The sequence below is a fragment of the Pseudorca crassidens genome, chromosome 5 (assembly GCF_039906515.1).
Source record: "Pseudorca crassidens isolate mPseCra1 chromosome 5, mPseCra1.hap1, whole genome shotgun sequence".
NCBI lineage: Eukaryota > Metazoa > Chordata > Mammalia > Artiodactyla > Delphinidae > Pseudorca > Pseudorca crassidens.
In genome coordinates this window covers 103,702,683-103,726,886 of record NC_090300.1, presented here as the reverse complement: position 1 = coordinate 103,726,886, position 24,204 = coordinate 103,702,683, and the positions used below count along the sequence as shown (strand labels likewise).

The 24,204-nt window shown below is 39.3% G+C and overlaps 1 protein-coding gene across 1 annotated transcript in view; it reads right to left on the bottom strand.

The window, feature by feature from the left end:
- The window catches only part of GABRR3 (gamma-aminobutyric acid type A receptor subunit rho3), a 72,826-nt gene that overhangs the window by 9,667 nt on the left and 38,955 nt on the right, over window positions 1-24,204 (bottom strand). Inside the window, 8 exon segments of the mRNA XM_067737168.1 lie at window positions 52-59; window positions 2,173-2,317; window positions 6,243-6,383; window positions 7,395-7,477; window positions 10,898-11,121; window positions 15,162-15,209; window positions 15,211-15,230; window positions 21,752-21,864. Coding sequence (XP_067593269.1) covers window positions 52-59; window positions 2,173-2,317; window positions 6,243-6,383; window positions 7,395-7,477; window positions 10,898-11,121; window positions 15,162-15,209; window positions 15,211-15,230; window positions 21,752-21,864 — 782 coding nt within the window.

The following is a 24,204-nucleotide window of genomic DNA, read 5'->3' as shown; positions in this document are numbered from 1 at the left end:
TAGACTTAAACGAAAACATTATTTGGTGCTTATCTAAAACACAGATTTAACCAAGTGTCCTGTATTTTATCTGGCAACCCTCAAGGGACACCTTGGATTCCAAGTTGAGTGTATTTACTCCAATGGCATTTGAGATGAGAGTATTGTGATCACATTTGCGTTTTAGAGATATCACTCTGGTCATAGGGTTGAACTGGGGCAAGAAGAGAAGGAGGTGAAATAAGCTATTACAAGGCCTCTGCAAGCCCAAACTACATCTTTGTACAAATTAGTAAGAGGTGCCCCTTCCTCTGGAGGACGTCACCCCAAACCATGTCCCATGGAACTTGGGCTGGATTTCTGCTCCCTACTCCTCACTGGGTGCACTGAAAAATTAGGAGTTTGGGATTCACAGATACACGCTACTATATATAAAATAGATAAACAGCAAGGACTTACTATATAGAACAGGTTACTATACATAATATCTTGCAATAACCTGTAATGGGAAGGAATCTGAATCACTTTGCTGTACACCTGAAACTAACACAACATTGTAAATCAACTATACGTCAATACAAAAAAGTTTTTTTTAAACAGAGGGCAAAAACAAAAAACAAAAAACAAAAAAACAACAGAGGGCAAAGTATCTTTGAAAGAACTTGAAGGTGGTAGGAAGGAAAAGCCTGAGAGGATAGCGGTGTTCTAGGAATACTACAGTTCTATTAAAAAGGAGAGGGACACTTCTTATTTGTATATTATTTTACATAAATCTGCATAGCAATTTCCTAACCCTGAGGAATCGGATGTAGACACAAGAAGCACAGAATTTCAGGGGCGACTTAAATGGATTTCAGTGTTCTCCATTCACCCACCCTGCCCTGGAACCAGCGTTTACTGCTGTCATTTTCAAAGTATAAGAGTTGAGCAGTCAGCTTCAGGGATCCTATTGAAAATCATATCCATAAACCTTTAGAGACTGAATACCCTTCTCATTCTGTCTCGAGGGCTGGAAATAGGCCTTTAGTCTCCTCTTTTGGGTCTACACTGCCCTACTGAGGTCAGGGCCAGGCTGCTCTGATGTGAAGGAACAGCTACAATAATTTAATTACTCATTCAGATAGTATGTTTCCTCTTGAAGACATTCAAGCCTCAAATGCTTGTAGATTGAAGCTTTTAATAGGGGAAAGAGGTGAACAAATTATTAATATTAATGACGATTTATGTCTTTCAAATGATCTTTTGAAGTATGCATATAATTTGTGAAAATTAACTTAGAAATCACCCTTTCTGGAATGAATTGCGTGATAATTACAATGATTATGAACCACTTATGACAATCTTCTCTCTAGTTAGAGCATTACAGGTGAAAGAACAAAATCAACCAAAATGATAGAGTTCTGCCCCAAACCAGCTAAGAAGGCAGGTGGGATTGACTCTTGGGTTCCCACTAAGTAACATGTTATCTAAGTGCTTAGCTTGGCAACTCCACTTTGTAAGGACTCAATAACTGCTAAGTGAGTCTGAAATCATTCCCATAAATCTGTATGTGTGACAGTGCCAATATAACATATGTAGATAGAGGAGATAATATACCTGTTAATGAGGCTGGACATGTTTCTCCACCTGAAATCTCTTGCCCACTAATGTGTCACCATACCTAAAATTCCACTGCAGCTGATTCTGATTTTAGCGTTTAGATTACGCCCTAATTTCTAACTAGTGCTCATGTTTCCAAATTCAAACATCCCCTTCTCCAAGAAGTAATTTATTAAGGTACCAGTAGTATAGTGTGAATTGGTTTCAATTGAAATCTTCTGTGATGTACGGGTTTGTCAGGGGGAAGTGAAATGAACTTGGGCAAGGGATAGGGAGGTTTTCCTGAAAGGGAGAAGAGAGACATTTATAAAGTGAGGCTGTTTGTGCTTCATAATTTCACCCTCTCTCCTTACTATCATCCAGCTTTGGTCAGTTGGTGCAGCCTTCATACCTAATGTCTGGATTCCCGAGGAAAGAGTCCAACTACAATTTGCCCTTGAGGCTGTCAAGCCAAATACTGTAACCTGAGCCCACATCAGTAACTATCCCTACTAAACCATCAGTCTCTTTCCCTCTCCACTTACCACCCTTTTTATTTACCTTCCTCGACATTTCTCCCATATTAACATTTCACAAAGGTGTGGAAAGACTTACCCTCTTGCATGAACAGCTCTCTGGTCAATCTAAAATGAAACCCAGGAAAGCATTACCATCAACACAGCCGGGAGACAGGTTTGCAGCACGAAGAAGAAAATATGCCTCCTTAGCACAAAGTTGATGAAAAGCCTGTTGTACCAACCTGTGAGAAAAAGCCAAAGTTTTCATCAGAACAGGCTTCTTCACGGAAACCCCACACTTAGTGAAACAACCTGCTTCTTTAGACTCCAAGCTCTTAGGGAACATGGAACTTAACACACTCACCCTTGTTTACCCAGCATTGGCATAGGACCTGGGCCTGGCACTCCATCCAATGTTTGTTGAACTAACTGAACTGCAGTCTGTTTAATTATCTGACTCAAAGATCCTCTTTTAAATTTCATACCTGCTGTTCAGGGATGAATGGTAATTACATTTTATGGGAGGGCCTTTAAAGACCTTTCTCCAAAATATACTGTGTTTGCAGTGTTTCTGCAGGTGAGAAGGTCTTCAGTACATGGCTAATGACTGATGCAATAGCCAATACACTATTTATTAGCTATAACAAATGAAATGAAATATTTTATGTGAAGGAAAAGATTCACAGTAGCTACTAGGTCACTGGATTCCAAGTTAGGATCCAGACAGCTAGGGATTCAAAGAAGAGCTAGGGGGAGGGAGTATCCGTAAACTATTTTTTATTATTTCAAAGTTTCACGGGTACCATTAATTTATCTATGATAAGTCTGCCAAAAAGTAGCCAAATGATGTTCTTTTGCTTGTTGTTGGAATTATATAAACTCACGTTGGTAATATTGATTAATTTGTGCTGATCAAAAGTACAAATTGTAGTCACATCCACACACATTTTGTTCAGGTTTCCCTTTTCACATTGGCTGCAAGGAAGTTTAAAGCCATATTTTTGGACCATCTATAGGACTTCTCTGAGTGCCATTCTCTAATAACCACATATATTCTATAACATAACTTTCCCTTATTTTACATTTTTCTTTCTCACACATTTCTGATTCATATCATGCTTTATTTCACAATAGCTGTGATGTCAATCTTATTAAACCTTTTCTAAAATAAGGCAGTGAATAATGAAATGATAAAAATGAAAGTACACCTTTTATAAATAAGTGGTAAGATTAATTTTTCTATGATAAATGCAGTTTACTTTGAGACAAAATTATTCAAATCACAGAGACTATAGGTCAAAATAATAAATAAAACTAAATCATAGATGTTGCAAAGTTGGAGAACTCTTCTACTTCCTCAGTAGTAATTTCTTAGGTAACTCAAGATGGCAAACCTATTTAGACAGATTAGGTAAATATTTAGGCACTTAGTCTAAGATATACTCCTAGTCAATCCACACCGAATTGGCAGACTGCATGCCTAATATTCTACTCTTTTTTTTTTTTTTTTTTTTTTTTTTTGCGGTAGGCGGGCCTCTCACTGTTGTGGCCTCTCCCGTTGCGGACCACAGACTCCGGACGCGCAGGCTCAGCGGCCATGGCTCATGGGTCCAGCCGCTCCGCGGCACGTGGGATCTTCGCGGACTGGGGCACGAACCCGTGTCCCCTGCATTGGCAGGCGGACTCTCAACCACTGCACCACCAGGGAAGCCCAATATTCTACTCTTAATTAACTGCTGGTTACCCTTCTCTTTCCTACTCGTTCTGAGTTTCTCTCACCATCAGTTGATACGTTTCAGGAACACCAAACAATTTCATTACCAAGGCTAATAAAAGATACACTACATAGTGCATTCTAAAGTAAAAATATACATTTGTTAAGCTACTCATTGTCTTGTATTACCCATGTCACAGTCCACTTCATTATGGTTTGCAATTGAGAATTTTGATTATGGTTGTAGAGTGAAATAATAGCATCTCTGACGTTATAACTTCATATAATTATTGTGAGATTAAAAGAGATAAGGAAAAGCTGTGAAAGTACTTCATAAAGAAAGACATTAATGCATATGGTTTTAAGTCTTGAAATATATTTAGGTAACGAGGTCCTTTCTTTACTCATAATTTTCTGAATTTTTTTTTTTTTTTTGCAACCCAGCAGGAGAAATGTTGCTCTGTCTTGCTGTTCTTCTGGGACGGGGAGACTAGGGATGGTTTTGTTGTTGAAGCTGTAGCCAAGAAGAGCTCCCTTTACCAACCAGGAAAGGTAGCGCTGCTTTGAAAAGTTGTGGAGCCCTCACTTTGGGTAGTGCAATAAATAGAGTGTGAGTCCATTTTTCATATTTGACTTCTGATAACTTTCTAGCCCCACTTCCCCTTCTGTTCCACACCTGGGCAAGCTAGGAGGAAAGCCAGATGTTACCTCTTTGGCACTGGTGGAAAGATCAAACCATGCAAACACTGCACCATTTAAGGGAATCCTCACCCTAGCCCCACTTTCTAACCACCATAGAACCCCAAGTCAGGCACCCTTTTCTGTTCTCTCAGACATTTTCAGACCTTCTCAGGAGCCTGCCCTGCTCTCTCTAGAAAACCTCATTATGTGAGTAATAAATCTCTTTATACCCTTTTGGCATGTGTGTGGCATCACAGTGACGTACTGATTGATTGATTGATTCAGCTGCTATTTATTGAGCACCTATCATGCGCCAGGCACATTCGAGGTGAACAAGAGAATGGGGAAGAGATGGTGAACAAGGCAGACAGATCCCTGCACTCTTTCTAGTCAGGCACTCAGACAATAAGGCAGTCAAACAGATGTATTTCAGGACATGGTTAGTGATGTGAAGACAAGTACACATGGGGAATGGTGAGGAGGGAAGTCTATTCTAGATAGGATGGCTAGGAAAACATTCTTTTTTTTTTTTTTTTTTTTGCGGTACGCGGGGCTCTCACTGTTGTGGCCTCTCCCGTTGCGGAGCACAGGCTCCGGACGCGCAGGCCCAGCAGCCATGGCTCACGGGCCCAGCCGCTCCGCGGCATGTGGGATCTTCCCGGACCGGGGCACGAACCCACGTCCCCTGCATCGGCAGGCGGACTCTCAACCACTGCGCCACCAGGGAAGCCCTAGGAAAGCATTCTTTGAGGAGATGATATTTGAACAAAGCTCTGAGCAAAATGAGGAAGCTGGTCATCAAAAGATCAGGGGAAAACATTCCAGGCAGAGAGAGAAAAGGCCAAAGCAGAAACCCTGCAGATGGAATAAGATGGGTGTGTTTGAAGACACGCAAGAAGTAGGGAGAGGGGGCAGGGGTAGTTGTTGAGGTCAGAGCCTTAGGCAGAGAAAGATCATGTAGGGCCTTGCCGGCCATGGTGAGAAGCTTAAATTCTGCTGTAAGTTTGGTGGAAAAACACCAGAGGGCTTTGAACAGAGAAGAATTGTGCTGTTTATGTTTTCAAAAGAACACTCTGTCTGCTGTATTAAGAGTAGACTGCAGGGGCCGAGAGGAAGCAAGGCATCTAGTTAGAGGTGGTTATATGACGAAGACAGAAATCTGCACAGACGGTCCCTGACTTAAGATGATTTGACTTACAATTTTTTGACTTTATGATGGTATGAAAGCCATACACATTCAGTAGAAACTGTACTTCCAATTTTGAATTTTGATCTTTTTCCCGGGCTGGCCATATGCTCTTGTGTGATGCTGGGCAGCCGCAGCGAACCAGCCCCCAGTCAGCCCCAGATCACGAGGGCAAACAACCGATACACTTACAACGATCCTGCACCCAGACAACCATTCTGTTTTTCACTTTCAATACAGTATTCAATTAAATTACAGAAGATATTCAACACTTTATTATAAAATAGGATTTGAGTTAGATGAATAAGTGTTCTGAGCACATTAAAGGTAAGCTAGGCTACTTATGATATTTGGGAGGTTAGGTATATTAAATGCACTTCAACTTATGATGGATTTATTGGGAGGTAACCCCCATCGTAAGTTGAGGAACACCTGTATTGGAAAGGTAGAGGTGACTGCCTATAAAAGAAGGATGATGTTATTGGCCGAATGGGATGCTTGTTTGGACTTGGGTCTTTCCACTCATACTTTGCCGACAGTAGATGCTCAATAAATGCTGATGAATTGTCCACATAAAATACTGTACCTGTGCTGCTATAGAAAGCAAATCCACCGGATGCACCGAATTCCTCGATGAAGAACTGAGAAAGCGAAATATGCTCGTCAGTATTCAGGGACTTGTTTCCATGTTTCCAGTACAGCATTAGATCCTCCTCATTGTAGGCATCTAAGACAAGAAAATAACATTCTTTTTATTGGAGTAAGCTCTTGTAAGTTCCATGAGGTCTATGACCATGTTTTATACAGTTCTGTATCCCTGGGGTCTGGTCCAATGTCATGGCTCTGAAATATACGTTTGCCAATAGACTGATAATATCCACATCTTCAAAAAGAAAAAAAAAACCTCCAAAAATTAGACCCCGATTACTGGCATAGTGTGGCAGCTTTTTCTGTGCCCACGTGATGCATTAAAACTCTCCTAATAGCTGTTTCCATGTCTGTGTGTACTGTGATGTCACAGCACCGCCTTTCCCTCACAGGTCTGATGCCAAGTCTTTAGGCCCCTTTAGTTTTGTAGCTCTATTGGATGAAATTCCAGAGTGAGCTGGGCTTGCACAGAATTTTCTTCTATAATCAAATACTATTATAGAGAGTTTCTAATGGATTTGGGGAGGAGCATCTACGTAGGAGACATCCATTGAGATTCCCAGCATTTTACCCACATTATGGAAAACTGCAGTCAGCTTTTAAGATATCATGTCAAAAATAGCTGGTGGGTCAAAGTAATTGACAGGGAGCTGGCTCAGATGCCCTCTGACAGGGCTTTGATTAGGAGGTTTAAGTCTAGAGCTGGGTTTTTCCAGGGAAACAAAGCATACTTAATGGAAGACTGGGATTTATACGGGAACATAAATGGCAGAGCTTTCTAAATCTGCCAGTCTCTGTTAATAGCATTAGCAAGAATACAACTTTTTAGGGAGCTATTCCTTTAAAATCATTGTGGAAACTGCAGAATATGTAGTTATCAAAGCATTTTTTCCCTTGAATCTTCTATCTTCTCATTTGAGAGACAATTTGCCATCATGATTCTTACTAAAAAACCAACCAACCAACCAGCTGTTTTGGACAAATATATTTATCAAGATGTTTACATGCTTGTTAAGAGTACGCTTATTTATATGCAAGTAGGTGATGGTGTGTTCAGACCACACATACTCCATAGGGAAGTAAGACTTACAGCTTTCCCGTTCAAGGGAAAAATTTTGAGTGTCAAGTGGAAACCTGCTGAAATCCATAAAGCACATTGCTGTAACAGTTATCCTATAGCAAGAATGAGAAAAAGAAAACTGCAGATCATTTAACCACATGGTCAAATAAGCAATGCAGCATTGAAGCTCTCTGACACTTTTGAGTGCCTTTCAAGACTAATGCAAAACAGGTGTTACCATCTTCTTTCCAAGTAACCCATAAGGAAGCAAACCCAGGAAGGTAGGTGATTTGCGTAAGACACAGTTAACGAGTGAATTCCTGCCCTAATAATTGCTTCTGATCTCACCATTTCCTGCTCAGCTTCCTCTATATTTTCTGGGTGTTTTCAGAAAAACACACTTCAAAGTGAGAAGGCTTTTAAATAGATTTAAATATTTTCTGCTTTCTGGAAGATGCAAACTTAAATAGTTTCCAGTAATAAAGAGCTGGAATGGTGGTAATAAAAACCTATGAGTAAAGGTTTCTTTCACAAAGCAAGTTTACCTGAGGAAATTATCTTTCCAGGAGTGAGGGGAAAGCCTGGAGCATTTTCAGTTATAGATCTACGTGCTATTAAGCATGTAATTCAGGTGCTATCAAGTGAAAGGCTTGCATACTGATGAGGACTGCTTTTTCAAATTTTATGTCCTTTTAGCTTTTCCTGGCTTCAGGCAGAGGCTGTTGAACTTTGGTACCCGCAATTGCAGATCGGAGGTTCCTTAAAAGGCCCCTGAGCAAGTCTGCAAAAAACAAAGGCAACAGCTGGTCCTACCGATGGTGTATCCAAGTTAATCAGAGGAGTAGAACCATTTTATCTGCCGGGGGTTGAATTCTACTGTCAATAGTCATGCAGCCAAATGCCAAGCCAGGGAGATGTCTGGATAACTTTGTGTCACAAAACATATTCATTTTGGCATCTTCCTTGTACTTTAAAGCTGGAAAGGACTTCTGAAATCTTTGAGTCTACTTCCTTCAGAGTACATACGAATAAATTAAAAACCAAGGAGATTAGGCAGGCACTATTAAAGAAAAAACTATGCATGATACTTGTTAAAGAATGGGAAGGCAGACTCTATTTAGGAGGGCTACTATAATTTTTTTTTTAATGAGTAACAAAGATTGGGCTCAACTCCAAATATAATGAGTGGGAATTTATAGTGAAGGAAGAGGGAGTGGGGTGGAGGTGCGGAGGTCAGTGGATGAACAATTACCAAGAGGAAACATCAGGGCTTGGGGGATTCTGGCTAAATGGACCTAACAGGATTCTTGCTGAAGGGGGGCCAGGGTGATCAGATATCAGCTGGGGGTTAGGGGGTGGATGAGGAACCTCATCAGATATGGAGGGTGATCAGATATTGAGAATGGGGGAGCAGGGCCTAGGTGAGAAGACAGTTCAGAGGAGACTGAGTAGAATTTGGTCAAAGAGAGAATCTTTGTCAGTAGACGGTGTCAGAACCAAGCCTGAAACCAGGTGACTGGCTGGGCTTCAGCTGGCTCTGCTGTCAGCTGAAATAGCTGTGCAGACAACAGTTTTGAGTCCTTCTGTGTTGGGGGATCTCCAAGACCAAGCTCAGGTTCAATGTTTCACTAGAAGGATTCACAGAACTCATCAAAGCTGTTATACTAACAGTTAATGGTTCATAGCAATGAAAGGATACCAGTTAAAATCAGCAATGAAATAAGATGCATAGGGTAGGTTCCAGGAGAGACCAGGAGCAAGTTTCCAGCTGTCCTGTTCTAGTGGAGGTATATGGACAGTGCTTACTTCTCCTAGCAATGATGTGTGACAACATGCACGGACAATTGCCAACCAGGGAAGCTACATAAGCTTTGGAGTCCAAAGTATATATTAACTGAAGGTTGGTCACATAGTTATGGCTGACCTTAGTTTTAGCTCCTCCAGAGATCAAGTTGATACCGTGTGGCTCAAGGCCTCCGGGTAAACAAAGACATACTTATCAGGCAGGATATTCCAAGGGCTTGTAGGTTATTTCCCAGGAACCAGGCAAGAGCTAAATCTTTCTTTGGAATGTGCAGGGTAAGGATAATCCCCCGAGTTAATTCTCCAGTGGATATCACCTCATCAAAATAATTAATTTAAATCAGTTGATTCCTTGGCCAGAGCTGCCAATCGGCTTCTGATTCCTAGGAACGCTTGATTCCGGTACTTATTAGAGTCCTATGTTACTTCTGATTTAAAAGTCCTATGGAAAGTAGTATTTTCCTTTAATTTCATTTTTTTAAAAAAAAAAGCATATGAAACGTCTGGTAATAGCACTTTTGTACTAAAGTGAGCAAGGTGTTTTTAATGAACAAAAAGAATCTGTATTGGTTTCTTATTTCCATTGTAACAAATTACCATAAACTTGGTGGCTTAAAACGACAGAAATGTATTCTCTCACAGTTCTGGAGGCCAGAAGTCTGAAGTTAGTATCACTGGACTGAAATCAAGGTGTTAGAAAGGCCCTGCTCCCTCCAGAGGCTCTAGGGGGGAAATTCATTCCTTGCTTCTCACAGCTCCTGGTAGCTGCCAGCATTCTGGGGCTGGTGGTTGCATCACTCCAATCTCTGTCTTCATGGTCACACTGCTTTCTACTCTTCCATGTATGTCAAATCCTTCCTCTGCCTTTCTCTTACAAGGATACGGATGATTGCATTTAGGACCCATCCAGATAATCCAGAATAATTCCCCTATCTCAAGACCCTTTATTTAATCACATCTGCATAGATCCTTTTTTTTTTCCATATAAAATAACCTTCACAGGTTCCGGGGATTAGGGCATGGATAATTTTGGGAAGCTAATTTTTTTGGTTTTTTTCAGTTTACTACTGAATCCTTCTGGGATTTCTAAGACATAAAAAAAATGAATTGCTTGGATTTACCAAACATTTTTAGGATTACCTATGGTAAGCCACTCAGTAAGCACAGGACTCAGGCTTAAAAACATATGGTATATTAAAGATGGAGGGATATTATAGCATAGTGTCAGAACAAGTGTTTTAAATTAAAAAATTTTTTTCATTTTCAAAATTTTTTAAATGAAGAAACTAGGGGTAACTTGGATGATGACTATATATTCCTGTGAAAAATGAAGGAGATAGTTAACAAAATTATTTAGTTGATCCAAGATTCCAAGACTGCTTGCTGGGGTGCAGGGTGGGGTGGAGTTGGTGAGGAGGAAAAGTAGTTTTGTATACTTATAAAATTGTGGGCCAGATTCTTAAGGATTTCCATAATTCAGCTCCACTCTGTCCAACCTTATTTCCTATCATTCTCCAATACATGCCCTGAGTGGGTACAGTTAGACTAGGAAACCATTCTTTAAAACCTGGAAGTTAGAACCAGGAAAAATCACATCTTCTGCTTGTGTCCCAAGCTCCAGCATTACTAAATACAGCAATATTGGGAGTTTAGCCTAAAGTGAGACCCATCATCTTTGGTGTAGATGGTGTGGTATAAGGAAGCCAAAGGCAGTAGACAGCCCTCCTTACCTGACGCTGAAGAGGACATTTCCATCAGGGTGTACACACAGCATGATGTTCTCCACAGTTGTATCATGGATGAAGGATCTCTTCGAACGGACAAAAAAGATATCAGGCACCCAAATCTTTTTGATTCATCTGTGATCAAAAGTCATGCTTTTGTTGGTTTTGCTGGGAAAGGCAAGTCTTTCATCTTTCCAGTAATGCCTGAGATAAAAAGTCATTGTAAAGTCCTAGGTAGAGAGAAAAAGAGACAAGTCAAGGTCAGTAGGAATATGGTTCAGGGTGACCAATCAATACTATTAGTCTCGATTGGTTTCCATGGGTGTTAGTGACCTGTCCGTGAATAGCTTATATTTTCAGGTAGATTTAGAATGAAGCTACTGAGCTTCAGTCACAGAGCCTCTCCCTCACCTGGACTCTGGTGAATGTGGAGAGTTTCTGAAAACCATCAAGTATTCAAGTTGGTGAAGGGAAACAGGTTATAACTGGGAAGCATTTCTACCTAAGCACTCTGGTAAATCACCTAAAGAGATCTCAGAAGAAAGGAACCTGAAACTCCATGGTCTGGTATTTTATTTTGATTTTTTTCTCATTATAAATAAATATTCACTTTTGTGATTGATTTTGTATCCATACATTTATATTGTTTTAAAGAAGCCCTCCCCAAGTTAAAAAAACTACAGTCCCACAAAAACCTGGACACAGCCTTTATTGGAGCTGTTAGTGGAAAGCATGTTTTCAGAGGTTCTGAAAAAGCGACAATGATCTCCCTCTTCTTGAGAGACAGAAAGAATGCCAGGAGATGGTGGTGCTGGAATTTTAGTGTGCAAAAGAATCACCTGTGAATTCATTAAAATGGCACATTCCCCAGAAGCTAGTTCCCAGAGATTCTGATCCAGTATGGCTCAGGTATTTGAATTGTTAATGTGTATTCCAGTTGTAAGGAGGTAAGGATGAGGGGGAAAAGCTATATTAACATTATGTTAGCAGAAAAAAAAAAATGGTTAGTCAATAATTTTAGTTTTATTTGGCTCTCAGATACGACATTAAATATTTTGTTTGAACAGAAATTCTCCTATCTTCGTCCAAGTCATTGGGTGTGGGCAACGACAACGTGTTTTACATTTCCCAAATGCTTACTTCACACTATCATTTATTGCCCAACAACACTCCTATTTTTCTTGAAATAACACGTATAATAGAACTTTGACATTTATTACACAGGCAAAGAACAAATCTCAGTAAACCACAAATAAGTCATCAAGCAATGATGAGCTCATTTGTTTTTCTTAGGATCAGAATAGAGGTACATTGTATTATTGCTCTGCGTTAATCTGGGAGCATCAGCCCTGTGTAATTTTGGATTACAGTGAGGGTGAATAAATAGAATGGTTCATTCATTACTGTAACACTACTCCACAGGGAATCCTGTGGGTTACTGCATGGATTGCTTTAATGAGCATATATTTGGTTTTAGATGCTCAGTCTGATCAGAAGGGCACTGGGCAAATACTGAGCCTATGAAGTCAAATGGCAGACATTGGTATATACATGTCAGTGGTACATCAGCATCACCACTAGTTGGCACTATCATGAGAAGTGGGCTGAACAGCCTGTTTTGAGGAGAGCAGGACAAAACTAAAAGAGATCGAAAGTGAATTCAGGGTGGGACAAGGGAGCATGGGAAAATGATAAATGAGAAGCAAAAGAAGCCAACACTGGAGATCACCGATGATTTTTTCAAATTAGGCATGGAGAATGCAGACCAGTTTTTGCTGATACTGAGTACTAAGGCTGAACTTATTCAGGAGAAAAGGATGAGGTCCAGTTTTGGGGGCTGTGGAGTAGACACAACGAGATTTTTAGATGCAGACTGGGTCATTCAGGTATCACTTAGAGATTATGCCAGGAGAGGCGAAATGAGAGCCTGCTTCTGGAGCACAACAGGCTCAAGAAAATGTCACTAAAAGCCACTTTTGGTAAGGGAAAAGCCAACGCTTTCTAATCAAGGCATTTTTGAATAGTGGGTACTAGTGGTGCTATTCCCTCTGGGAGTAGGGTGCTTAAAATGAAGGAAGTTTCATTTAAGGTTTGATATTGAACTGAAATAAATATTAAATTAGATAATGACAAGGACTAGAAGGACATTAACTGAAGACTGAAACCAGATGTTGGGCCATAGAAGATCTTGTTTAGACTTTTCTGGAATTTTTATGTGTCCTGTAATTTTCATTTAGTTAGCATTTGGATGGCAATGACTAGTTGAAGGAATCACTATAAATAAAAATATTAATTAAGTTTACATATGAAAAGATTATTTGCTCTTTCAATTTTAAGTGATTTATATTTTCTAGGTCCTGCTTCCTTAAGAGATCCCTACTTTATTCTTTCTCTTTCATTCTCTTCTTTTTTTAAAAAAATTATCTTTGTGGTAATTGCATACTAAAAATAATACGTAGAATCTAAATTTCAATACTTAATTCTATGAAAAACACTATATATAAGCCACAGTTCATATATCAAAAATACTTTTATTCCAAAAAATATCTCAAAGCAACTTTCGAAAATTTCACAAGAACACACATGTAAAAGATTCCAGAAAAGGGAATAAAATGCAAGGATTAACATACATGAAATGACCAGATTAGATAAACAACAAACTAAATCTTTCCAGATGGAAAACGGAGTTTGAAACTAATTCATATCTTCTCTATTCATGGAGGGGGTATTCCCTGGTTTTATTTTTATCACCCTCTAGCCCCCTGCAAAAACCAAGCCTCCATATTCAAAGTAGAAAATGAAAGACAATAAGCGTTTGGCTAAGAGTTGCAACTTCAGATGTCTCCCTGGATCAGGACCTGGCAGGAAACACCAATGAACGAAGCAGGATGAACCTAAGAGGAAAGCCAGGCATGGGTTCCAGAGCAAACTGGAGGGCACAGGCCCTACCTAACGGCATTCACAAACTGTCTAAAACTTGGGGGGAGGTAGGAACAAATCCAAAACTGAAACCACAACCAAAACCAAAACATGTTCAAAGCTGCATCCTACCAGTGAGTACCTGTTAGGGCCCTTGTCATTAATAGTTGCACCTAGTGTAATGTTGATAGGAAACAAAAGAAAGACAACTACAGGAGATGATGGAAAAGACAACACAACTGAAGAGAACAAAATTAGATGGAAAGAGTGATTCAAATATAAGAATATACATCACTTAGGTAAGAACAAGGAAATGGACATTGAAAATTTGAAACTATAACGCACTTTTTATTTGGCATAGAAAAATATACTAAAATGGGCTACACAAAGCTCTGAGACATTAACAAATTAACAGAATAGTAGTAGGTAAAAAGGAATTACATCAATAATGTATATGTTTGTGCAAGTAAATATTATTCTTAAAGTACCTGAAAAAAGCTTAAAATTACTTAAATGAAACACAATTCTGGTAATTATGTAGACTCGGTAGTTCTAAAGTGGGAGTAGAGAAAATGAAATGGAAAAATTATGGTAGGGGATATTAAAACATAAATATAGCTAAAATGGTAAAACTGGGTTAGGGGGAATGGGGAAGAGGAGACAAAAAAGCAAAGCATATAAAATGGCAAAGGAAACAGGAAAAGGCTAAAAGGAAAATGATAATAATCAATCAGTTTAAAGTTTTAAGTGATGGTGGTTTGCAAGTACTACTCCATAAAAATGACAAATATTTCAGTGCAAAAATAAAATAAGGGCAGTCTCTTCCGGATTTCTAGAAACTCTAAGGGAATGGACAAACTTTTCTTAATTTAAATTTTTAGTCCTATGAGTTTAAAAAATCCTTTGTTCTCTGCTATTGTTTTTCTACAGATAAGCAAAGTTAGTATGAACTGAAAAATCTGGAAGCATTCTATCAACCCAGATTCAGGTGTTTATCATTTTGTGGGTAAGGACTCATGGTTGTGACTTCATATTTCACATATATTATGATCACCCTTTCTTCTTGTGCAATTGTTTCTGGTTCATGTCACATAGCTAAATATATCATGTCCTTCAGTGCTCCACCACTGTAAAGCCATTAGAAGGAAAAGAGAAGAGGAGGAAAGGAATGAGAATTTTAATCAGAGGTAGAAAGTGGTGGATAGAAGAGAGTAAAGCAACTTCAACTTTATTAAGCAAAGTAGGAAAAATAAGTAACATACATAATTAAGATGATTTATTAAAACACCAGTGATTTTGACACTATTGAGACTCTATCCTTTCAGAAAAAGTATCTCATAGAGAAACTTACCATGTTAATCTCTGAAATGCTGTCAATGCTTTCAACCTGGACATCTATAACCCACAGGCACTGGAGATCCTTCAGAAAGAAGAATGGGTAATATAACGAGGAATCAGGATTATTTTGGAAACATTTAAAGTGGAGAGAGATCAATGTTGCAAATGAATTATTTTTCAAGTTTTAACAATAAATCTCTCCATTGTCTATTGATATATTATTACACATTCAGGGAGTGGATGTAGTCATGGAGTTCATGACTTTGGTAAATATGGGAGCCTTTCCTCCCTTGCCAAAAATTCAGCCTTTTTCACTTGGGCAGTGCATGGCAGGCTAGAGGAACACACTGCTAGTACAGTGCTACACAGGGATGCTGCACGTTCAGAAATGTCGCTACCCAGACCATCAGTAACCACAACCTGCATTTGGGATAAAGCAACATCCTTTGAAATGTGTGGCTGAGAGTATTCTGAAAGTCAGAATTGGAGCAACTTCAGACAGACAGGTGCTGAGACTGGTGTGCCATTGGGTCTCACAGAATCAGGCTCATGCACCCAGAGAACAGACTGAGACCAAGACATTTCCTTGTTACACCTTACAGAGGGTTTCATCTGTTCCTGTGTGAGGGGATGCTGATGTTAATAACTTCATTATTTAGTATTGTGTATGAAATTTGATGTATATATATGTTCAAATAGTTTGTATATTTATACATATAGTCTTCGTATGTTTTCTTTCCATGGTGACCAATTCTCAAACTTTATAGTCCCGAGTTAAAAAATGCTTTCAACTGTTGTTGAAAAAACAGAAATCTTGCCTAGATGGATCCCAGGTGGCTGTTTCAGTCAAGATTCTGGGATTTAGAAGGGACTGGCCAGAAAAACTTCCTTCCTTATTGTCTGGATGTGCTACATGTGACATATATGTGCATATAATTTAATAAGGCACCTAATTATTGTGTTTTAAATGCACACTATAAAACAAGATATGCCTCACCAGTCCCTGTGCACCCTCTATGACCCCCCTGCCCCATTAATTGGCTGATGTTACCTTCACTTTATCGACCCAGATTCCCTCTTCTATTCCATAAGTCTAAACCCTCAATATCCTTCTTTACTTACAAGGGTATCAGCTGGCCAGGCACTGGGCCTGTCACTAGAATATATTTCTGTTTCAGGCTTTAGGAATACCTTACTTGCACCTTAACCACCAACTACTTCCTGTCATTGGACCAATTACTTCCTGTAATGTTAATAATGACAATTCTATTAAAATTTTGTTTAATGATAATTATGATTAAGCATTAACTTGGGAACAGCTCAGTATTATTCCTTTATCAGCTTTAACTCTGGTGCTTTTATTTTGTTTGGTTGTCTTTTTTCTTTAATTGGTAGCGCTATCAAAATAAAAAAATCATGGAAAGATCTCATCCCTGCCCCTATCTGGCCTTTCAGGATGAGTAAATATTCCCATTAACTCCAATACTCCAAGGGACTGAAGGGATTGGACAGGTCTTGGACAGGGAGCAGAATGTCCTGGAGAAAATTCTGGCATTAGAGTCCAGACCAGAGTTTGAATCCAGCTCCATGACTCACGTGTGATCTCGGGTCAGTAACATCTCTAAGCTTAGTGTCCTCAGCTATAAGATCCAGTAGTAGTACTCACCTTGGAGACTTACTGAAAGACTAGAAATAATATACAGTAAACTTAATTGATACTCAGTAAATAGCACAGAATAAATGTTACTCTTACTGCAATTCAGCAAAAATGTGAAACTGTTCCTAGGACTGCAAACCACAATTCCCAATCTTACACTCAAACATTTAGACAATCAGTCCACTCTTCACTAAAAAATGATCCAATGTTTCTTACAGAGAGCTTATTTTAGGATAAAACCTGAACACAACTTGGATTCAAGATCTCATGACTTGTAAGTAGGACCTATTTACTGATGACTATCTCTGCAATCCAGGAACAGTCTTATAAAGCCACCATACAAGGACATTCATGCCACCACTGGACAAGCACTGGGCCCTCGGGGTTGTTTGAAGGCTGGACTGACAGTGGGGTAATAGTATGGCTTGTCTCTTAGGAATGGGTTCCTGGAAACATCTTAGATTTCTTCTTTCTTCCCTCTCATTTTTTCTATTCTTGTGGGGATCTTCCATCTCAAAGGAAAGTGTTTGTCTTCAGATGCTGTCTAACCTCATTTTTGTCTCCTTTGCATTTGATGCCCAAGTGTACTTTCTCCTGGGTCTAGGCCTCTGTACTCTGGTTTGACATTCTGAGGACAGAGTGGAGGGTGAAGGCGTGTAAAGGCAAGATGCAGAATCATAGAATTTTGGAGCTGGATAAAAGCTCCAAAGATCATTCTTTTTGTAAAACAGGAGCTGAGTCCCAGAGAAAAAGTCGCAATAAAGCAAAAACAAACCAAACCAAAACAAAAAAACATGAAATTTGTAGCCACATAAACCCGAGTTAAAATTAAATGTCTGGGGCTTCCCTGGTGGTGCAGTGGTTGAGAGTCTGCCTGCTGATGCAGGGGACACGGGTTCGTGCCCCGGTCCGGGAAGATCCCACATGCCGCGGAGCGGCTGGGCCCGTGAGCCATGGCCACTGAGCCTGTGCATCCGGAGCCTGTACTCCGCAACGGGAGGGGCCACAACAGTGAGAGGCCCGCGTACCACACACACACACACACACACACACACACACACAAAATTAAACGTCCGTAAATCCTTAACTCCTCTAAGCCTCAGTTTGCTCATCTGTAAAATAGGGGAAATAAGTATATGGTATGTGCCTAATTGGGTTGCTGTGAAACAAAATGAAAAAATGCATGTTAAGTCCTTAGCCTAACCTAACATTCAAATGTCTTAACCAACTTATTCAGTATCTATTTGATGTGTAATACATAGAACACGAAATATAACACTTTCATAAATACTCTTATTAATTCTCTGTGTAAAGCATTTGGAATATAGTAAAAATTAAATGACTATTAACTATTACAGTTAGGTGTTGATTTCCCAGGATCACTAACTAGGTAGTGGCATAGATGTTTATACTGCTTTATATATATATATATAAAGCTAGATCATCAATCTGGTTTTATGCATGCTGGAATAAGGAGAGCTAAATGAAAGTTATTCATCTTATTTGTGAGGTGCATTTAAAATACTTTATATATTATCTAATGTTATTATTATAGCCACTTCATTAGTTAGCTGGGTAGAATCAATCTTAACTCCATTTGATATGAGGGAACTCATGCTCAGCAAGGTTGAAGAGTTTGCCTGCAACCTAGAGCTGTTTAATGCAGGAATATAGCCAGGTCCCTCTGGCTCCCAATCTGGTCCTCCTGTGTGAAAGCAAAGACTACACAAGCGGCTTTTAGAGCTTTAGCTTTTGTTTTGACTCAGTAGTCAGTATCTAGATGCTGAATTGTTTTCACTTTAAAGAAACAAAGAAATCATCAACTATAAAATTAAACCAAAAAATCCCTTAGTTATGGGAGATGTAAAGGGTAGGGAAAGTGTAAATAAAGAAAATGAGCTGCAATTTATAACCCAAGTTAAACAAAAAGCTCCCTTAAATATGTATCCTCCTTTTTCCACATAATGAGTCAATTAATCTTCTAGTGCTTTATAAAAGACACTGCAGTAGCAGCTGGTTTTACTGTTAAGGCTAATTAGGAAAACATTAAGGCAAGAGAAGTGCTGAAGTTACATTTAGCTCAAGAGGAAAGAAGTATGTGTGTGTGTTTGTGTTATGGACAAGTATAAAGAAAGAGAAAATAAATTTAAGCCTGTCTTTTATATCCTGCAGACTGATTTTCCCAGGAAGGCAGGCTTGAGAGAACAGAGAAGGGGTCACCTGTATAAAAAGCGGTTCTGACCAAGACAAGAGAAGGTTAAGGATTATATTTCACAGGGCTACCAGACTGACATTTCTGACTGAATTTATGGATTTTTCTGCCTGAACTGACTGAACACACAAGCCATTTGGATACCATTTAGCCCCAGTCCATGATTGTCAGAAAAATTTCTTAATCGTGGGATGATTTGCCACCTGCCACTAAATAGTACATTTAAATTGCATTTTTAATGACCCCACAAAGTAGCCTGAGGAAAAAAAATGTTTTAAAAATTCTTAACATGTATCCCTGACAGATCAAGAGAAGTGGAATTTTAAGATCAGTTTTATGTTTTTCTGAGGGATGAGGATGATATATAGGAGGGAGAATGGAGGCATAAATGCTTTAAGATAAAAGTAGAGGGTCGGCTCTTGGTAATCTATGACAGTGCTTGTCAAATTGTAAAGTGTATTCAAATCACCTGGAGATCTTGTTAAAATGCAGATTTTGATTCAGAAAGCCTGGGGTGAGGCCTGATCTTCTGCATTTCTAACTAACTCCCAGGTGGTTCTGCAGCTGGTCCTTGGACCACTTTGAGCTACAAAGTATAGCGTGCTTGTTTCAAGGTCCAAATTCAAGGACGGTAATTTTTCTCTTAATCTTTCTGGCTTTCAATGGTCTAAAATAGGCCCATAAAACCCGTTCCTCTAGGATAGTAGTTCATTTAATTGAGGAACCTAACCTGACAGGAATTAGGGCAGCTTTTTGAATCGGTATTGAAGAGAGTACATCATTTTGAACTGCTAACCGCTACTCGGGAGAGGCCCATTCCAAGCGATTCCTGTGCGTCTGGAGCCCCCTAATGGCTCAAAGGACCCATAGCCCGGCAAGTTTAACTTTGTAAGATTTTCCCCAACTAAACCATGAGAGGGAAAAGATTTTAGAAACTCTTTATAGAATCATAGAGACCAAGGTTCAGAATACCCGAGTAAGAGTTGTCGAGTATATTCTCCAAACTTTGGGCAAAACTTTGGGGGAAATAAACGGTCTGTTGGGAATGGTAGTTAGATTTCGGGCATCTTTTGGAGAATTGTCATCCTTAATGACACATCTGAGAAGTAGTGATGTAAGACAACAACAACAAAAAACCAAAACCAAAAAAAAACCAAAAGAAGATTAAAAAAATAGACCTATAAGTAAAAAAAAAAAAAACAGAAACGCACACATCTTTAAACCTGATTGATTTTGAGGCTTCTAAAAATCTTAAATTAGGTTCAATAAATGTGAGAAATGCTCTGGAAAACAAACAAATTCTACTCACCATGAGTTAATCCGATGCTGATAATCTAATTCAGTAGTTATCAAATGTGATCTCAGATCAGCATCACCAAGGAATTTATAAGACGTGACAATTGGTGACCCCACTCAAATCTACTCAATCGAAACCTCTGTGGGTGAGGCCCCGTAACCTGGCTGTTAAGGAGCCCCCAGGTGACTCTGATGCTTGCTAAAGTTTGCATCACTAACCTAATGAAATCAAGACCATACCCTTAGAACTGCGACCCAATGGATTCCAGGAAATGAGAACAAAAACCAAACAAACCTCAACATGACAGCTACCTGATGTACTTTTAAATTTTCCCTGTTAACAAATGAGTTTTCTAGGGTACCTACACGCCTGTTGTGCTTCCCTTTGTCATAACCACAACATGATGAGTATCAAGTTCTCCTCACCCCACGCTGAGTACTTGAAGCATTGGTTATTTATCGAAAAGCGGTACCTGTTCTACTGCTGGGGGATCCTGCCTCCTCACCACCACGCTCACTTCTCTCACCTCCATATCTCTAGCATGAAAAGTGGTCAGTTCAGGAGTTGTGGGTGTGGGAGACCTTAGGTCAATGACAGGAGAGTCAGGATGGATTTAGCAGTAAGACGGAGAGTTCAGTTTACCTTGTGGATTTTACCACATCCTGTGCATCTCTGGGAAACTTGGTACCCTCAGTGATGCAACTACATACACAGTAAACAATCTGACGGGAGGAAAGGCTTTCTTACAAGTGTATCCTTCTAATGTGGTTTGCTTCTGTTCTCATCAGCCATTGCATCTTGGTTCCACCACTTACTGCTTTTTTCATGGCCTTGAGAAAATTTCTTGACTTCTCTAAGCCCCAGTTTCCACATTGGAATATTAGGGATCGTGATAACGTCTACTTCATAGGGTCACTGTGAGCGTGGAACGAGACAGTGCATTAAAGGGCATTCCAACATTTTGATCACTTTTTGTTGCTAGGAGTAAATAAAGGAAAAATCCTCAGCAGAGGTGGTTCGAGGGAAGCCGTGGCGCTTGGCAGACTAGTTCTTCAGCAAAAGCCAGGCACTGCAGCTCATAAGAATGTTCAACAAGACTTTATGAATATTATCATATAACCCAACTTAACAAATTTTAATTAAAACAATATGTTGCTGCATGGGCAAGGTATATACATTCACTATTTTTGAACACACACTATTTATTAAACACACTATTTATGACAATGTATATAGAAAAAAATGAGTCTTTTTGGTTAATTTAAAATGCATAAATTATCAACTGTTCTTATTCAAGAGAAGATCATTGTAAAAGGTTTTTTGTTTTTTTTAAATTGGTGGTCTTGTGTTTTGGTCTTAATTCCTTCAAATTTTCAACTCAATTTTTTGACAGTGCAATGGACTGTGACACAAGAGTTTTGTAAAGATAGTACTCACCTCCAAATCCAGGTCTCACTGCAGAATTCTGGTCCTCTATATGGAGAAGTTGCTTATACCTCAGGGGCCACACTTTGGCACTGTCATCGTTCCTCATTCTAGTTTCTTGTTTGCTGTACCTCCAAGGGAGAAAAATGCTTCTGAGATACATATGCTTCTGGATATTTTGATTTAGGTTAGCTTTCTGTGTGCAGCATGATATGCTCTAAAATATACACATAAAAGCTCATTTTCTCAGTTCATATTACATATAGCCAAAGATCTGCCAGCATTTACTGTTTAGTATCCAAGGGTGGGGCAGGTAAGCAAATCTTGGAGCACCTAAGATGATAAACTGAGTTTGGATGTGATCCTGACAGGCAATGTTTCTCAGAATGTGGGTTATAGTAGGAAAACCTGGTTACTAGCACCTGGGTGGAGGTGATCAAGATTCAGATCCACGGACCCCAACCCAGATCAACTAAACCAGAACCAGAGGAAACAGGGCCTAGGCATCTGCATTCAATGTGCTACCTAAGTGATTCTTAGAGTCACTGAAGTTAAACTACCTCTTGCACTAAGACAGTAAAAAAAAAAAAAACATGAAAAATTGTAGACTGATGAAAATAGTGTTTTACAAAGACAGAATGTGCAAAAATTATGGGTGCTGGTTGAGATTAGAGGAAGTACCCCTATGGCAGGTTCTGGAACCTGAGAGAAGGCGATGGGCATGGATGGAGAGGAATCCCAGGGAAAACTGGATGATCTGACAGCTGATTGGACCTAAGGTCAGGTCCAGCTGTGAAGCAGGTGCAGCCTATTTTCATCTGCAGTTTTCTAGGGCAAAGGCAAAGTGTGTGGCCTCTCCTGCGTGTGTGGAGTCCTGATCTGGGAGTGAAGCCCGTTCCTCCCTGGGTCTTTGAACTCTGGCAAGTTACTGGACCTCCCTGACTCATTTCCTGTGCTGTGACACATACCTCCCAGACGTATTCTAAGTGTGGCGGCAGAATATCTGTGGAAGCGCACACAGCTCCTCTGTATGTGACATGCTGCTGTCTCCTCATCCCCAGTGCCCGAGACCTAGTTCACTGCCTCTTCCAGAAGAACGTTCCTGTCACCATCACCGTCATCACTGTCAGCAGCAGCAATAACACAAGACACTGAGGGGTCTTCTAGGTGAATTCTAGTTACTCTGAATTCCTGACTGACTTTTGCATTGATACATGTCTTCTTCAGGAAACACACGTAAAATTTTAACATAAGACTCATGGACGCAATTTCCTAACTCAATAAAGTGACTTTGATTGTAGGAATTTCACATCCTGAAGCGGCTCGTTTAAGAAATATGTCCAGGCTTATGGGCACCTCAGATCATCTAGTATGGTCTTTAAATAGAGAAGTTTCTGGCTGAAACCCTCAGAGATTTATGTATGTATTTTTGCCATTAATAGAAATGGCGAAGTTGGAGGAACAAATCTGTTTTGAGTAGAAGACAAATGAGTTTGATTTTAAACATAAGTCATTTTATCCTATGAATAATTGAACACATAGAACTATTTCTTCCAAGGATCTCTTAACTAGAAAACTTCTTTCAGGGAGCTAGGATGAACCATTTATTGAAAAAGTAATAGCAGCTAACTTTTATTAAATGCCTACTGTGTTCAAGGCCCCCTACCAGATGTTTTGTAAATACTATCTTTGGGGTGCATCTGAATCACCAGGCTTGCTGGGGCCCATGCCCAGAGTTTCTGATTCCACAGTTTTAGGGTATGAGAATTTGCATTTATAACAATTTCTCTGGAGAACTACTGGTCTGGAAAATAGCAGACATTTTATAAAAGCTAGCTAGTTGTTATTATTTTATGAAAAGTGGCATGTAACCTTGGGTGGAAATTCATGGAAATTTGTGAACTTCTTCAGTAATATACACAACAAAACGGCAATCTCTAATACTCTTTTCAAAAGCATACCCCTCCATGAGATTGGTAGGGATAAATCTTAATTAAGAATCCCCAGAACAATGAACATGCAGCCTGCTATGAAAGGCACTTTTGGCAGTACCTGAAATCACACACACCTTTTTTTACCTGAGGGCTCTCTGATGTACAGTGAGATGTCCCATCTTTATTTATTTTTGACTTTATTTATACATCTACTTCTCAAAATATTTATACATCTACTTCTCAAAGAGGTTTATGTGGCTTAGATACCCTCTAAAAGAATTTTGAAAACCTCACACATATTTAAGTAGACACCTACAATTTTTTCATCATAAAAGTTAAAATTACTTAAATATTGATAATAATTTAAAATAAGACATATTCCTCCTTTTAATGTATCCAATGAACCTAAAATACCCACTTTATGCATTTTAAAATACATGAATAAACTCCTCTTTAAAAACCAGAAGTTTTATCTCATTCCTTGTTTTCTTGGAATTTGTATTTTATTTTATCTCCATTTTATTTGAAAGT